We start from the raw sequence: 17,899 nt of genomic DNA, 5'->3' as shown, positions 1-17,899 counted from the left end.
ACTTTCTCACCCTTCCCAATTGGCTTTTCCTCAACTACCAACTTTTCACATAGACCAAAAAAACATTTATTCCCACTGCTCGGTTTCAGTTTTAATTAAGAGCCTCACAAAAGCATTGCTAATACTTTTGTTTCAGAGACGAAGTATGCCAGCCACAGTCAAGATTAAGTTATGATTCTATGTCTAAGATAAACACTCATGTATTCAGACTTAAACTTATGACTTAAATCCATTTTCAAGTTAACTATTATTACCATAATTTCTTCTTTGGGCACATTGTATCTTTATATAAAGATACAATGATATAACTTTTGATATCACAGTTCTCTATGTATTATAGACATATTATTATAAAACATATTATAAAACATTATTTTTATATATATTTTTATAATACATATATATTATATGTATTATAAAACATATTATTTGCACATGAGGAAACAGATTCAGGATAGCTTAATAACTCACAGCTAGTAAGTAGGAGAACATGAATTTATAGTGTGGCTTATTCTAGATGATTCTTTCTCAATCACCCTCCATGCTGTACACTTCCCCTGCGCTATCCAGCACCCAAAGGTGAGCTTCCTCACTTGGACTCAAATGGGACATATCTGTGGCCCACAGCTTTACCACTTTTTGCATCTCCATCAGGTGCCCCAAATATTGTTCAGATATTATCAAACTTCAACAACAGAGGAAAGGACATTGGCAGACACTCTGGGGAAGGAGTCTTAAATCAGGACTGGGCTGCTACTGAAAGAAAAGCTGGATCTCTGGATCTACCAAAGAGCCTCTAACTGCGCAATTAATAATCAGTGCCTATTGTACATTCTAAATAGCTCTCACCTGCCTGAGTAGTGACATTGAATGCGGATTATGCACCTCCTAGACTAATTTATTACCCAGAGTTCTGGGACTTTCTCTGCTGGCTTTAACACAATTTTGTTAATGCATGTGTGTTGAGGGGCATATGCTTATTTGGATGTGCTCAAATGCACTTGTATGTGCATATACATTAATGTGGAGGGTGGGGTGTCATCCTCAGAAATATCACCTACCTCTTTTTTAGACAGCATCTCTCATTGGCCTGGAACTCACCAATTAAGCTAGATTTGCTGTCCAGCAAGGCCAACGGATTCTCCTGTACCCTCATCCCCAGTGCTGAGGTTACAAGTGTACCACCATTTCACATGGGTTATGAAGGATTGAACTCAGGGGTTCATACTTGTGAAGCAAATACCTTACTAACTGAGCCCACTCCTTAGTTCTCTTTAAAATTTTAGCTAGCAAGATAGTCGCATACAACATGCTTGGAAGTCTGCAGCACAGTGACAGGTGGGGGTGGAATGAAAGTCTCAGATTCTCAGATTCGGTTGTAGAGTTGACCCTCATCTGGTCCCTTAGCTTTCTATGTGAAGCAAGAGATCATTGGCTCTCCGCGTTTGTATTTGATTTCACCATTCTTTTAGTGAGATTCTAGTTTCCCTGGTAAGCAGATTCTTTTTTTCTCCATTTCCCCACCTTCAAGTTTACCTTCTTGTTCAGGAAAGGGTAGAAATAATTCTACAGCATGTTTCTGACTCTCTTGCAGCTAGCATTTCAGATACAAAATCGGTTTCTCTAATTCGTTGTATTTACACATGGTCCAAAAAGCAGAAGTGCATCTTCAAAAGCTTCCTTTTGTAGGTAACTTAGATCATTAAAAATATGACATGATTTTGTTAACAGTAGTATTTCAATGTTCATTACCCAACTGCTTAGGCTGAAGGGCCATTGAGGCAACTGGCAGCGGCAGTTAGTTAACTCTTCCTGAACCTTGCCCTTTAGCCACGGGGGGAATGAGTTGTCCTGAGCATTTCTTCCTAACAATGACGTCAGAAGTAGACATTTTCCTGAGGAGACAGTCTTGCAGGGCCCCAGATCTACTCTCTTCACTGCTACACAATTCCCAACATTTCTGTGTGCTCAGTGTGTATGTTAGGTGCTATGCTAAAGCTCTTCTTGCAAATGTAGTCATTTAAATCTCTCAACACTCCCATCAGGAAGGTATTGGCTAATATTATTTCCAGATAGGTCAAATAGGGTTTGGAGAAGAGACTGGTTGCACAAGAACAGAGCAAATTGGATGGGGAATCACAGGGCTGGAATTCAATCCCAGCTCTGCCTCCCTCTAGTCAGAGTTCTGCCTCTTTACTGTTAAGGGCCTGTAAATATTGGCAGATTTCAATCCCTATGCATGTTACATTTCTGAAAAGACTTCAGTCTTTTTTTCCTCAAATAGTTTAAACACACCAATCATTCTAAAACATGTTGATGTATATTTAGATACCTTTAGAAGCCTTCTTCTAATTAAATAGAAGCCATGAAAAAATCCAGGGCTATTGCTTCATGAAAACATGCCCAAATCATACCAAGTTTATCTTTTACCACAAAAATGAAGAACTGAGATGAATAGACAGGACCTTTCTCTTGCTCCTGGAGACCCAGAGCTAGAGTAGCAGACACATACTCACCAGGAGCTCGGGTAGCAGCGAGGTTGCGGAAGTGGCTGCCTTTGATCATTTCCACAGATAATCGGCCTGTTGTGGCATTGTAGGACAGTCCCACCAGTAGCTCTGGCACCCCTCCATGAGACAGTGACTGTGTGGATGAAGCACTGTCACTGTGAGACACCACAGATGGGCTGAGCGGAGACTCTCCACTCTGGAGGGGAAGAACACAAAGAATTCATTGGCCCATGCCGCATCCCTCTCTTTGAGAGAAAGCTGATATTATGTTTGGTGAAACTGTGACCCAGTCGCAATGCTTGCCAAAGATTACTAATGGGCGCTCAGTGTGAATTACAACGTGCCAGGGAGCGCAGCCATGTGTGAGATGGCCCATGGTACTAGCCGACATATTTATTCCAAGAGTAGACTCCATTCAATATTTCCTCTCTAAAGACAAAACAGACAAAGATGTTATTACTAGTGTAAATCAAACCTTCTAAGATACATGGAGTGTGAATAATACATTTAATATAGGCCAAGATTCCCTCCTGTGTAATTTGTTTCTGAATGTTTCTGTGAACCTACCCACTCCAGGCCTAGTTTTGTCCCTGTTCTCTGCATTCTTGATGAATAAGGCAACATAGAAGATGTTTTGTCTCAAAGATAAAAGAAATGACCACCAGGCACTGGTCAGTACATAAAACACCTAGGGTCTGGTTCTGTTGCTTAAGAAGCGTAGTTCACATAGGAAATGTTATCTCCTATGAAAAAAAGATTATACAGAAGTGAGCACTTTCACCTTTCACTATTTGATATTTGATAGAGAGTCATATATGAAGATTGTGGATCTTGGCTACCCCGGGGGGTGGGGGCAGCAGGTGAGCCAAGGAGAATGCCCAGGCATTTTCTCATTTGCACACTTCTGAGTGTTATCGTTATGTACCAGGTACATTCAGAAGAGGAAAGAGGAGAAGACACTGATCCTCACTAAGGGGCCTGAGTGGACATCGTCAGCCTGGCTGGAACAGGCCAGCGGTCCCTCCAGCATACTACCTCCTCTAGTGGACACCAGTACATGGGACTTACCTTAAATCCCTCTTGACTGTATCTGAAATTATTTTCTAAACCTTCTTGCCAATATCCCAAGAAGCAAAAACAATAAAAGGAAGCAAATGCTGCGCATGTCCAAAAGATGTATCCTTTTAACCAAACCATGTGTGTTTCGGAGAGCCCCCAAAGTTTTCATGGATCCGTGATTTATAAGAAAATAACCTTCCAGGCATTAATGCCCAGAAGTTAGAAACACACCAATGAAAAATGTGCATCCTTGGGAGAAAGGCCATACATCTTTCTAGTATGGTCCCTCTCACAGTACCGTGACCTACCCTACCAAGTTCTTAACCTGTATCTATCACAGTCCATAACACATAGCTGTATATCTGGTATATAATCATACTCAACAGTAGCTGATAAATGAGATATTTCCCTCCATCAAAATTCCTTCATGCTGGCTTCTTCTCCCCATTCAGCCTGTGCCCTCAGTACAGAGCCCAGGGCCTGTCACTGACAAAAGTGGGTGTGGCCACACTGGCTCCTGTGCTTCACACTGCAGGGCCTCTTTTTGACTCTTCTCTAAATTCTGCTCTTTATGATTTCATGATATTATGAAAAGAAAGAATTTACATGAGACAGAAGCGGGTTTGTGCCTTCTTGAGCTCATTCTAACCCTTGTGTCAGAAAACAGTAGAAGCTTAGAGGCCACCAGCAGGGGACTATTCCACTAGCCCACTGGAGAGCTGTGATTTCCTTCTATCTAAAGAGAATTCACAGCTTTCAGCTGGAAAAGAGAGGTCATGGGTGAGTTCTACAATTTTGGAGCTAGCGACTGGAGAGATGAGCTTGCCAGCAGGCAGGTCTGAGAAGACAGCAGGTGACATCAATTTAGAGAGGCAAAACTCAAGATTTCCAGTATGAAGATGTTCAGGCGGAATTAGAACTTCAGATGGATAGACCTTTTTGGAACATGTCTTTGTCCTCCTCCATGGCTGTGTGTGCCCTCCCTTTGTCTTGACTATCCACCCACACACGTCACCAGTCTTGTTCTCTCCGTTGCTTGAGCTATCTGGGTTTTTTTTTCCTTTGTCATCTCAAAAAAGCCTTCTCCTGGCCACTCTAAGCAAGCTGTAACCTCTGGAGCTTTACCAAGAGCTGCCTATCAACATCCTCCATCACTAGTCTATGGAATAATAGCTGTCTGTTTGCTTCCGTAGACATGTGGCCTCCAGAGCCCATGACAGGATACATCTCCAATGAATGACTGATTGGTTGACTAACCCATCGCTGTCTGATCTTTTGACATATTTTCATAAAAAGAGATCTTCACATTACATGATAGATGATCTACAGCACTGGTGAGGCTAGCCACCTCTTAGACCTCCACGCTCTGCAAGCCCTGGACCAAGAAGAGGAGTATGATGCATGGTAAGAAAACAGCCATAAAACTGGAAGGTCTCAGATGTGGCAGGCATTTGGGGTTGCTAACACAGGATGTTTCTGAATCCTCCTTGCTAAGAGCCTTGCCTTGAAAGTTCAGAAATACCCACCTGCAATTCCTGCACTTAGGAAGCCGAGGCAAGGGGATTATGTGTTGGAGGGTATCCTGGGTTACAAAACGAGCTTGAGGCCAGCCTGGGCTGTGTAGTAAGAATCTTGTTTCAAGAAAGCAACAAGAAAGGTACCATGTCTAAGAATCATCATTAATGCATACTGGGAGGGGATGGGAGGCATATGGATGCTTATCCACTAAGTCAAAAGCCCAGCCACCTCCTCAAGTCTTGCCAGGCCTTTCCCCACATTGCCACTGTCATTTCCTAAAATGGGTGGAAAACACATCCATCAACTTATCAGGATGACAGGCTTAAAAGACCCACTGTCCATGAAGTGCAAACCATGGCTTATAAGGATGAGGACAGTCAAATGGAAAATTAAATTAACGTCTATGAATTCTCAAGCTGAATGTTGTAAATCAAGGGCTGACAACCCAGGTCTTTGAACACACCGCGTCATTAGCAGTGCTGTTTAATATACTCACGCTCAGATTACTTCTTGGCTCCAGAACCAGAGTCACTTTCATTTCCCCTTCTGGGTGCAAGTGGCTGAGACAGAACAGCTTCTCTCCCATCATTCTCTCTCGGGTCATCTTACGGGCAGCATACAGGCGGAAGCGGACAGCACAGGCAGTCACATCTCTGGGCTCCAGCTTGGTGAAGGTGACCTTTTCCTTGAAGACAGGGTTGGGCCCTCTCTGTATGTTCGTCTTACCCCTCTGTTTCTTACTGGGCAGCAGCACTAGATGAACTTGCCAGGAGTTGACTCCACTTCGGTCCTTATCTGGGAGACCCTGTGCTCTCACAATGGTCACAGTGAGCTTCTGGGTTACAGCTCTATATTCAAAGACGACATCGAGGTCACCACATTTGGAGATAGGCTCCGAAAGCCTGGGTGGTACCTGAAGACTGGTTCCATCCTGCTCCTGTAACAAGCAGAGGGGAAAGGTGAGGGCTGGAAATGACAGTGACTTCTTACACAATGACAGGTTGCTGCCCTTTGGTGCTTTCTTGGCTATCATGCTTCCTGACTGCCAACTTATGACCTGTGTTAGAAAGTTCTGTTTACTACATTCTCTCCAACAGACTGTGAATTCTTGGAAGGCACAGTACCTGATACAGAGCAAACTTTTGAGAATGTTTTTTAAGTGAATAAATGAAGCACTTACATCTTTCAAAATGCAGTAATTTGTACTGTCTTTTGAAAAGTACAATTGCCTACTATGACTGAAACCAACTGAGATATGATGTCTCTAATTAAGCCAACTATGAACTATGTAAATGCCAACAGGCAACTTTTGAGTCTCCAGGAGTAATTGCTGAGCCTGGACCTGTTGTCCACAAATCAGAACTTTCCTATAGGCAAAAGTCCCAAATTTCCTGGGAGAAAAGACTAACGGCTGAGCTTCTCCAACCTAGTGGCCACCTGAGTCACTCAAGGAGTCTCATTAAGTCAAGGGTTGGGGCAGATACTCTGCAATTCTATGATGCTTGCCAGAGATGTTGGCTACAGAAAGCCAAGGCTCAGGAGATCCTTCAAAGTAAAGTCTAAAGAGATCATTCACAGCAGCCAATTAGCAAAAAGCACCACTGCAGCCAGATTACCTGAATTAAAATCATAGGTCTACCACTGGCTTGTGTTTTGAGCCCTGGCCAAACTGGAAAGTGCACATTAGGTTGCAAAGCTACAGAAATGTAGCCAGGCAGCAAAATGAACTTCTCCATGCTCTAGGTAGATTGCCAGTTTTAGTGTTTTACTGTTTTCTTTTTGTCTTAATCTCTGCATATGCATATATGACATATATGTACATGTACACATGTGTGTATGTATTTGCTGAATCAGTGAAATAAATGTGAATCCCTGGTCTTGAAAAGAGAGAGAGAGAGAGAGAGAGAGAGAGAGAGAGAGAGAGAGAAGGGTTGTGAGGTTTTAGTCAAGATGAAAATCTGTCTTCAAGCAGACTCCTTAATTATTCCTAATACTGGTATGGGGCTGCCTCTTTTCAAGTCTGCCTCTCTCTTTATGGACTATACCCTTGGCCAACAATTTACTTATAGCTACTCAGGTCTGATCCTCTTACTGAAAAAACTAAACTGCACATCATTTACCGTAATGACCACCACACCAACAAATTACTAATAATGTCAATATAATTTTTAACTTTTCCCTAAAGGCCTGAGCCTTTCCTATAACTAAAAGAGTCTCACAGTGAACCCTTTCTTAATGTAAATTTATTCTTTTTCTATGGAACTGAGCTCTAGTTCAGAGATTACTTCAAAATTAGAACAAAATACTTCGATATGTGCATTCATCAATGAGACTTTCCCACGGAGTCATAGGGGACATACATGGTGCTGTGGAATCAAATGTTCTTTAGAAGCCATGTCTGCTACTTCTTATAAGCTCCGTAACATTGGGAACATTATTTCATACTTTTCATTATCTTGCCTCAATAGTAAAATAAAGACGATACCCATTCCATAGGGACGCTGTGCAAAGTAGAAGACTTGACATATAGGAGACATCTAATAAATGCCCTTCCCTTTTAAGATTCAAATTAGCCTGCCAAGAAAATTCAGCTTTCTTATAACATAAGGGAAGCTTCTTCTCTGCTTTTCCCCGTGCATGCAATCATGCATGAGCATTTCTATTCAGAGGTACTTAGTTTCAAGTGATGGAAGTGGTTGCTATAGAGACTCCTGAATACAACTGACTAGTGTATATATAATATTAGAAACAAGTCTCCAAGGAATTCAGCTAACTGAAAAACCAAGGCAGAATCTTTTCTTAAGCTCCTGTCTCCCCTGAAAACTCCCATCTATTTTAGCCTGCTCTTGATCATCTACATGATTGGCCTAGACATAAGTAGTAATAGCTAGCAGCTTTTAAGTTGTTCTTAACGTCGGGTAGCACATCAAGTCTGCTCTGGCACACTTCGGATCCTCTTGGCCTTATCCCTTGTTTCATTTCCTCTAAAGGAATCTCTTACCCGCTGCTCACAAAATGTAAAGCTCGGCTCTCGTCATTGATCCATTGGTACCAAAGCTTCGGAAATATTCTTCTTCCCACCATGTTTGGGAAGGTCAGAATGAGCGCCATTGCTAATACCCTATGCAATAAGGTATCTTTCTCCCTTTGCCAAGATGAACTTAGAGCAAGTAATAATTTCCTGGAATATGAGGCACAGGATAAAACAATTGGTTGTACTGCGTGGTGGCCAACTCAAGGGCAGATTCTCATCCAGGACCTCTCTTCTTCCCTCCCTTGTTCCCTCATCCGTCATTGAGAATGTGCTCATTAGCAAAGTAGGAAACAAACACCTTCACCTTCAGCTCTTACTAGGGAACCCAACTAAGAAATCCCATGCTTTGTAATACTTATATCTGCCTAATAAGCTAGTATGTTTAACATTTTTATTTCATGGGAAGAGAAACTAAAGCTAAAATGAGCTATGTAACTATTACTCTTCCAGTAGGAGAGTCCAGTTGCTAGGCCAGGATCATTCAAGATTCTTACTCCAGTAGCCTAAGAGCAGACTTTAACTAGTCAAAATCCCAAACTTTGTGTTAAACCACATGATCTCCTTCTTTCTGCAAACCCTTCCACCATAGAGGCTTCTATGCTTACTGGGCATGTGAGAGGAAGATGGGAGGCGGTAGTGATGGAAGTTGGATGGCAGAACTGTAAATTCATTCCCTTTCAGGTCTCTGCTCTTAAAAATTAGGTAGGAGTCAGTAGCTTTATCATCTACTTCAATGCCAAGGCTAAAAAACACAGTGCCTGATAATTAGGCTCTCCCACACGCCCATCAGCTACGTATTCAGGTAAGTGCTTGCTGCACCCACAGGCTTCTGGGTAGTACCAGCAATTCCTCTGAGAATGCTGGGCCAAGCACAGCTCTGGGCAGCAGCTGGGCTCCTGAGGGGCCAATCCCAGCCATTGTTCATGAAAACTGGGCTTTGCAGCCTCGACCTGGGTTGATTTGAGACAGAGATTTGTGAAGGTTTGTGTTTTCATAGCAATTAATTGTTTCCACACGTTACCTATCACCAGGCCTCCAAAGGGGCTCCTTGTACAGGTACTGTTAATACTGCTAATCTGTTTGACCTTCCTGCAAGGTAAAATTGTCTTCCTTCTTATCCCCATTTGGCAGATTTTAATTAACTTCTCAAGGCCAACCAATTAATCAGTGAAAAGCAGAGAGGAAAAGTGGGGCATCTGTCTCTCTGTGTGTTTGAAATTTCAAGCCACCTTCCCATTGTTTCCCACCAAGCCCCAGTCTGCAGGAGAAAGTCAATGGTCCTTGCCAGCTGAGGGTAAACTGGCAAATCCATGATCATAGCAGGTAGTCAATCTGCATGAGTCCTTTTCCTTCAGAGACAAAATAAATGATTCCTTGAGCTCTCCTGTCCTGATTTTTCCCCTTTAAGGTGGAAATGCTTGCATCAAACTGTCAAAACCCACGTTAAGTTTAAAGATTTTCTGTCAAACTGAAAAGCCTTTCTGTTTTAGTAAGATAGTGTTGATGTCATCTTGTGGCCCAAAGTAAATGGATCCACAATACGTTCTGGATGCCAGATACACCAGGGAAGACAAGGTTCTTAACACGGCTAAGAGACAAATAAATCAATGCTTAAGAGGCAAGCTGCAGTTACGGGAACTGCCTGAGTTCCATCTGAAGTTCTACAGTAGGAGCACCAAATTACAGTTTTTGTCTCAAAATAGATAGGAGGTTGAATGGTGCACATGGAGCTGTCTGGGTATTTTTGGAGTCTGAGAACATTCAGTACTCTTAGCATAAGTCATCTATTAAAGCACCAGGAGGCAGGGAAATGGGAGGTTACATGGAGAAGGCGAGCCCAAACCTAATGGCACAATTATCAGGGGAAGAGAGAGTTATCAACAGGCAGGTAAATAGTTGTGTTTTGTTTTTTGCAGTGAGGGAGACAAAGGGAACATTTTTAAACATTGTGTGGGATTTGATTTGCCTCTGAGCACTGACACCATGGCAATGTAGATCTGTATTTTGTTTCTGTCTCTCCTTTTTTTTTTTTTTCTTTTTAACAAAACTGGTGACAGTCAGTAGCTTTGGATGCCTATGTGGGAAGGACTGACTGACTAGCAAACAATAAATAAGGTATCTGAGTTTCTATTTCTGGTTCTCAGCAAAAACACCATCGTAGAGGCACCTGCACGTACATGAAAACATGTGTGCATAGGGCTTCTTACACATACCCTACATCTCCCCATCAACTGGAAAACAGCAAGGCTTTGGAACATGAATTTCTACAGTTTTCTTTTGCATTTCTACAAACATTTAGCACATGTGACCTCTGGGTCCTTCTGAAGAGATTCACCCCACTTATTTCCTCTGGTTGGAATAATCATCTTGATCTCTAGTTCCATCTCTACTTATTATATTGAAGTCATACAAATATTGAGTATTTATTAGTAATTTCAACTAAGCTGATTTCCAGTTAGCACCTCTTAATGTTGGGGCATCATTATAGAAGGGTGGAACTCACAAAGAAAAACAGAGGTGCCTGTGAGATAATGCTTGCAAAACCCTAGGCTGGAGTAGCTGGTGTCCCTCTCAACTGTGGCTGCCATCATTGTCACAGATAGCACTGTGTATTAAGGACAAGGTTTAATTGGAATACTGATCTATAAACTGCATCTTTCATCAAATGTTTATTATAAAAAGCAGCATCAATGACCAGAATATTGTCACTCTCAGTGCTGCCTCCCACACCTTCAACTCAATTCAAAGCTGACACCTACAAACCCTTGTCATGCCTTTACTTCAGTTAAATTCTTCAATAGTTCCCATTTCAGCAATCGTAGTGTGGGATTTGGGGTGAAATAGAATAGAATTCATTTTTCCAAGAAGGAAAGCAACCAAGCTCTCCAAAGGTCTAGAAGTCCTCTTGTATGGGAATATCCCTGATAGCTCCTCCTCACTTCTCTCACCACACGCTTCTGCTGCTCCCATTTGGAAAGAATGTACTTGTAATTCTTTTATTGCTATTGATACAAGGTTGTGTGTGTGTGCATGTGTGTGTGCGGTTGTTGTTGTTGTTTTTAGAATAGGCAGTACTTCCTTTCTGGAGAAATCAGGTAGAGGAAGCAGAGAAGATGAATGAGTAGGTGGTACTAAAAAGAAGAAGAGAAAACAACTTGCCTCTGGACTCCACATAGAGGAGCTGTGGGTGGCATAGGAATCTTCAAAGCCCCGACTAATAAAAGCTGTCTCTGTCTCCAGGATGCCATCTGCACAAGGACGACCGAGGCTTCGGACCACACCAGTCTCTGGATGACAAGGGTCGTGGTGTCTGGTGGTCCTGCTCTCACAGGGAGATGATGAGAGGATGGAAATAGGGCGGTCTTCATAAGACAGAATCTCGGAATAACTGAGGTGGCTGGTTCCATCCAAATCTAAATTTGCATTTAAAAAAAACTATTTCAGACAGCAGCTACCCAAACCCCGCCCCTCCGGAATTCCACTTCCCTTCGGCCCCTGCCTGGTCCCTGGGACTGGAGCAGACACAGAGTCGGTCTGCTCCTGTCCTGTGGAGAAACTGAATCCTGAGTCATCCAGGAGCCACTGCACTCAGAGCAGCTGGTAAGAACTCCATCTCACTCCCTAAGCCCCAGAGATACATCTGGGAGCCAGGGACATCCAGGGCACAGCAGCTACCCAAACCCCGCCCCTCCGGAATTCCACTTCCCTTCGGCCCCTGCCTGGTCCCTTGGACTGGAGCAGACACAGAGTCGGTCTGCTCCTGTCCTGTGGAGAAACTGAATCCTGAGTCATCCAGGAGCCACAGCACTCAGAGCAGCTGGTAAGAACTCCATCTCACTCCCTAAGCCCCAGAAATACATCTGGGAGCCAGGGACATCTAGGGCACAGCAGCTACCCAAACCCTGCCCCTCCGGAATTCCACTTCCCTTCGGCCCCTGCCTGGTCCCTGGGACTGGAGCAGACACAGAGTCGGTCTGCTCCTGTCCTGTGGAGAAACTGAATCCTGAGTCATCGAGAAGCCACTACACTCAGAGCAGCTGAAACTGAATTCTGAGTCATCAGGGACCCACTGCACTCAGAGCAGCTGGAGCCACTGCACTCAGAGCAGCTGAAACTGAATCCTGAGTCATCGAGAACCCACTGCACTCAGAGCAGCCGAGGAGCCACTGCACTCAGAACAGAAGGATTACCAGATCCAAGAGGTGGCCTGAGTCCCAGGAGTTCTTCCACCCGGGAGATTAGGGGCATAAGACCACAGAGACCTCTGGACTCCGAGGAGCTCTGCAATAAGCAAGATAACTGGAAATACAGATTCCAATCTTACACAGAGAGGGCAGGTACCACTAGAGTTACCCAGATGGCGAAAGGCAAGCGCAAGAACATAAGCAACAGAAACCAAAGTTTCTTGGCATCATCAGTGCCCAGTTCTCCCAATATAGCAAGCCCTGAACACCCCTTCACACCTGAAAAGCAGGATTCAGAATTAAAATCACTTCTCATGATGATGATAGAGGATTATAAGAAGGAATTAAGTAACTCCCTTAAAGAAATACAGGAGAGTACAAGTAAACAGATAGAAGCCCTTAAAGAGGAATCACAGAAATCCCTTAAAGAAATGCAAGAAAACACAAAGAAGGAATTAAACAAAAACATTCAGGATCTGAAACTGGAAATAGAAACAATAAAGAAAGTTCAAAGGGAGACAACCATGGAGATAGAAAACCTAAGAAAGAGATCAGGAGTCACAGACGCAAGCATCACCAACCGAATACAAGAGATAGAAGAGAGAATCTCAAATGCAGAAGATACGGTGGAAAATATTGACACAGTTGTCAAAGAAAATGAAAAAAGCAAAAAACTCCTAACTCAAAACATCCAGGAAATCCAGGACACAATGAGAAGACCAAACCTAAGGGTAATAGGTATAGATGAGAATGAAGATTCCCAACTTAAAGGGCCAGTAAATATCTTCAACAAAATCATTGAGGAAAATTTCCCTAACCTAAAGAACAAGATGCCCATAAACATACAAGAAGCCTACAGAACACCAAATAGACTAGACCAGAAAAGAAATACCTCCCGTCACATAATAATCAAAACATCAGATGCACAAAACAAAGAAAAAATACTAAAAGCAGTAAGGGAAAAAGGTCAAGTAACATATAAAGGCAGACCTATAAGAATTACACCAGACTTCTCACCAGAGACTATAAAAGCCAGAAGAGCCTGGACGGACATCATACAGACCCTAAGAGAACACAATTGCCAGCCCAGATTACTATACCCAGCAAAACTCTCAATCAATATAGATGGTGAAACCAAGATATTCCATGACAAAACCAAATTTGCACAATATCTTCCCACAAACCCAGCACTTCAAAGGATAATGGATGGAAAACGCCAACACAAGGAGGGAAACTACAACCTAGAAAAAGCAAGGAAGTAATCTTCCAACAACCCCAAAAGAAGATAACTATACAAACATAACTTTACCTCTAATAACAAAAATAACAGGAAGCCACAATCATTTTTCCTTAATATCTCTTAACATCAATGGTCTCAATTCCCCAATAAAAAGACGCAGACTAGCAGACTGGATACACAAACAAGACCCAGAATTTTGCTGCATACAAGAAACACACCTCAGTGACAAAGACAGACACTACCTCAGAATAAAAGGGTGGAAAACAATTTTCCAAGCCAATGGTCCCAAGAAACAAGCTGGAGTAGCCATTCTAATATCAAATAAAATCGACTTCCATCCAAAATTAATCAAAAAAGATAAGGAAGGACACTTCATACTCATCAAAGGAAAAAGCTACCAAGGTGAACTCTCAATTCTGAACATCTATGCCCCAAATGCAAGGGCACCTACATACATAAAAGAAACTTTACTAAAGCTCAAAACACACATTACACCTCACACAATAATAGTGGGGGATTTCAACACCCCACTCTCAGCAATGGACAGATCATGGAAACAGAAACTAAACCGAGACACTTTGACATTAACAGAAGTTATGAACCGAATGGACTTAACAGACATCTATAGAACATTTCATCCTAAAACAAAAGAATATACCTTTTTCTCAGCACCTCATGGTACCTTCTCCAAAATAGACCATATAATTGGTCACAAAACAAGCCTCTACAGATACAAAAAGATTGAAATAATCCCTTGCCTCTTATCAGATCACCATGGAATAAGACTGGTCTTTAATAATGACAAAACCAATGGAAAACCCATGTGTACATGGAAACTGAACAACTCTCTACTCAATGATGACTTGGTCAAGGAAGAAATAAAGAAAGAAATTAAAGACTTTTTAGATTTCAATGAAAATGAGGACACATCATACCAAAACTTGTGGGACTCCATGAAGGCAGTGCTAAGAGGAAAACTCATAGCTCTAAGTGCCTACAAAAAGAAACTGGAAAGAGCACACACTAACAAGTTGACTGCACAACTAAAAGCCCTAGAACAAAAAGAAGCAAATACACCCAGGAGGAGTAGAAGGCAGGAAATAATCAAACTCAGGGCTGAAATCAACCAAATAGAAACTGAAAGAACAATACAAAATATCAATAAAACCAGGAGTTGGTTCTTTGAGAAAATCAACAAGATAGATAAACCGTTAGCCAGATTAACCAGAGGGCACAGAGAGAGTATCCAAATTAATAAAATCAGAACTGAAAAGGGAGACATAACAACAGAAACGGAAGAAATTAAAAAAATCATCAGATCCTACTACAAAGGCCTATACTCAACAAAACTGGAAAACCTGGATGAAATGGACAATTTCCTAGACAGATACCAGGTACCGAAGTTAAACCAGGAGCAGATAAACCATCTAAATAGTCCCATAACCCCTCAGGAAATAGCAGCAGTCATTAAAAGTCTCCCCACTAAAAAAAGCCCAGGACCAGATGGTTTTAGTGCTGAATTCTATCAGACCTTCAAGGAAGACCTAATACCAATTCTCTTCAAACTATTCCACAAAATAGAGACAGAAGGAACACTACCCAATTCGTTCTATGAAGCTACAATTACACTCATACCCAAACCCCACAAGGACCCGACAAAGAAAGAGAACTTCAGACCAATCTCCCTTATGAACATCGATGCAAAAATACTCAATAAAATTCTAGCAAACCGAATCCAAGACCACATCAAAACAATCATCCATCATGATCAAGTAGGTTTTATCCCAGGAATGCAGGGATGGTTCAATATTCGGAAATCCATCAATGTAATCCACTATATAAACAAACTTAAAGAAAAAAACCATATGATTATCTCACTAGATGCTGAGAAAGCATTTGACAAAATTCAACATCCCTTCATGATAAAAGTCTTGGAAAGATCAGGAATTCAAGGCCCCTACCTAAACATAGTAAAAGCAATTTACAGCAAACCAGTAGCCAACATCAAGCTAAATGGAGAGAAACTTGAAGCAATCCCACTAAGATCAGGGACTAGACAAGGTTGCCCACTCTCCCCCTACCTATTCAATATAGTACTGGAAGTCTTAGCCAGAGCAATTAGACAGCAAAAAGAAGTCAAAGGGATACAAATAGGAAAGGAAGAAGTCAAAATATCGCTATTTGCAGATGATATGATAGTATACTTAAGTGACCCCCAAACTTCCACCAGAGAACTCCTAAACCTGATAAACAACTTCAGCAAAGTGGCTGGTTATAAAATCAACTCAAACAAATCAGTAGCCTTCCTCTACATGAAAGATAAACAGACTGAAAAAGAAATTAGGGAAATGACACCCTTCACAATAGTTGCAAATAATATAAAATACCTTGGTGTGAATCTAACCAAGCAAGTGAAAGACCTGTATGACAAGAACTTCAAGTCTCTGAAGAAAGAAATTGAAGAAGATCTCAGAAGATGGAAAGATCTCCCATGCTCATGGATTGGCAGGATTAATATAATAAAAATGGCCATCTTGCCAAAAGCAATCTACAGATTCAATGCAATCCCCATTAAAATCCCAACTCAATTCTTCACAGAGTTAGAAAAGGAAATTCTCAAATTCATATGGAATAACAAAAAACCTAGGATAGCGAAAACTATTCTCAACAATAAAAGAACTTCGGGAGGAATCACCATCCCTGACCTCAAGCTGTACTACAGAGCAATAGTGATAAAAACTACCTGGTATTGGTACAGAGACAGGCAGGAAGATCAATGGAATAGAATTGAAGACCCAGAAATGAACCCACACTCCTATGGTCACTTGATCTTTGACAAAGGAGCTAAAACTGTCCAGTGGAAAAAGGACAGCATTTTCAACAAATGGTGCTGGTTCAACTGGAGGACAACATGTAGAAGAATGAAAATTGATCCATTCTTATCCCCTTGTACAAAGCTCAAATCTAAGTGGATAAAGGACCTCCACATAAAACCAGATACACTGAAACTAATAGAAGAGAAGGTGGGGAAAAGCCTCGAATACTTGGGCACAGGGGAAAAGTTCCTGAACAGAACTCCAATGGCATATGCTCTAAGATCGAGAATTGACAAATGGGACTTCATAAAATTGCAAAGTTTCTGTAAGGCAAAGGACACTGTCAATAGGACAAAACGACAACCAACAAATTGGGAAAAGATCTTTACCAATCCTTCATCTGATAGAGGGCTAATATCCAATATATACAAAGAACTCAAGAAATTAGACTCCAGACAACCAAATTACCCTATTAAAAAATGGGGTATAGAGCTTAACAAAGAATTTTCAACAGAAGAAACTCGAATGGCCGAGAAGCACCTAAAGAAATGCTCGGCATCCTTAGTCGTCAGGGAAATGCAAATCAAAACAACCCTGAGATTCCATCTCACACCAGTCAGAATGGCTAAGATTAAAAACTCAGGTGATAGTAGATGCTGGCGAGGGTGTGGAGAAAGAGGAACACTCCTCCATTGTTGGTGGGACTGCAAGATGGTGCAACCACTTTGGAAATCAGTCTGGCGGTTCCTCAGAAAATTGGACATAGCATTACCCGAGGATCCAGCTATACCACTCCTAGGCATATACCCAGAAGGTGCTCGAACATATAATAAGGACATATGCTCAACTATGTTCATAGCAGCCTTATTTATAATAGCCAGGAGCTGGAAAGAACCCAGATGTCCTTCAACTGAGGAATGGATTAAAAAAATGTGGTATATTTACACAATGGAGTATTACTCAGCTATTAAAAACAATGAATTTGAGAGGTTCCTAGGTAAATGGATGGAACTAGAAATTATCATACTGAGTGAGGTAAGCCAATCACAAAAGAACACACATGGTATTCACTCACTGATTATTGGATATTAGCCCAGAACCTTAAAATGCCCAAGATGCAACTCACAGGCCACATGAAGTCCATAAAGAAGGAAGACCAAGTGGGGGTGATTCGGTCCTTCTTAGAAGGAGCAACAAAATACTCAAGGGAGCAAATATGGAGACAAAGCGAGGGACAAAAACTGAAGGAGGGGCCGTCTGAAGACCTTTCCACCTGAGTATCCATCCCATGTGCAGTCACCAAAGGTAGATGCTGATGTGGAAGTCAGGAAGTGCATGCTGATAAGAGCCTGATATGGATGTCTCCTCAGAGGTCTTCAAGAGTCTGACATATTCAGAGGCAGATGCTCACAACTAGCCATTGAAGTGATCATGAGGTTCTCAATGGAGGAGTTAGAGTGAAGACTGAAGGAGCTGAAAGGATTTGTGGCCCCATGAGGAGAGCAACAATACCAACCAACCACAGCTCCCAGGGTCTA

The 17,899-nt window shown here is 41.9% G+C and overlaps 1 protein-coding gene across 4 annotated transcripts in view; it reads right to left on the bottom strand.

The window, feature by feature from the left end:
- The window catches only part of Syt16 (synaptotagmin 16), a 239,053-nt gene that overhangs the window by 14,795 nt on the left and 206,359 nt on the right, over positions 1 to 17,899 (bottom strand). For all 4 annotated transcript variants that reach the window (XM_028789662.1, XM_028789669.1, XM_028789672.1 and 1 more), the window contains 3 exons: positions 11,281 to 11,534; positions 5,584 to 6,024; positions 2,517 to 2,706 (listed from right to left, as the gene is read on the bottom strand). In XM_028789662.1, coding sequence (XP_028645495.1) covers positions 2,517 to 2,706; positions 5,584 to 6,024; positions 11,281 to 11,534 — 885 coding nt within the window. The remainder of the gene's footprint in view (positions 1 to 2,516; positions 2,707 to 5,583; positions 6,025 to 11,280; positions 11,535 to 17,899) is intronic.

The sequence above is a fragment of the Grammomys surdaster genome, unplaced genomic scaffold, assembly GCF_004785775.1.
Source record: "Grammomys surdaster isolate TR1022 unplaced genomic scaffold, NIH_TR_1.0 127, whole genome shotgun sequence".
NCBI lineage: Eukaryota > Metazoa > Chordata > Mammalia > Rodentia > Muridae > Grammomys > Grammomys surdaster.
The sequence above is the reverse complement of the archived record's forward strand: the minus strand, read 5'-3'. Positions and strand labels throughout refer to the sequence as shown.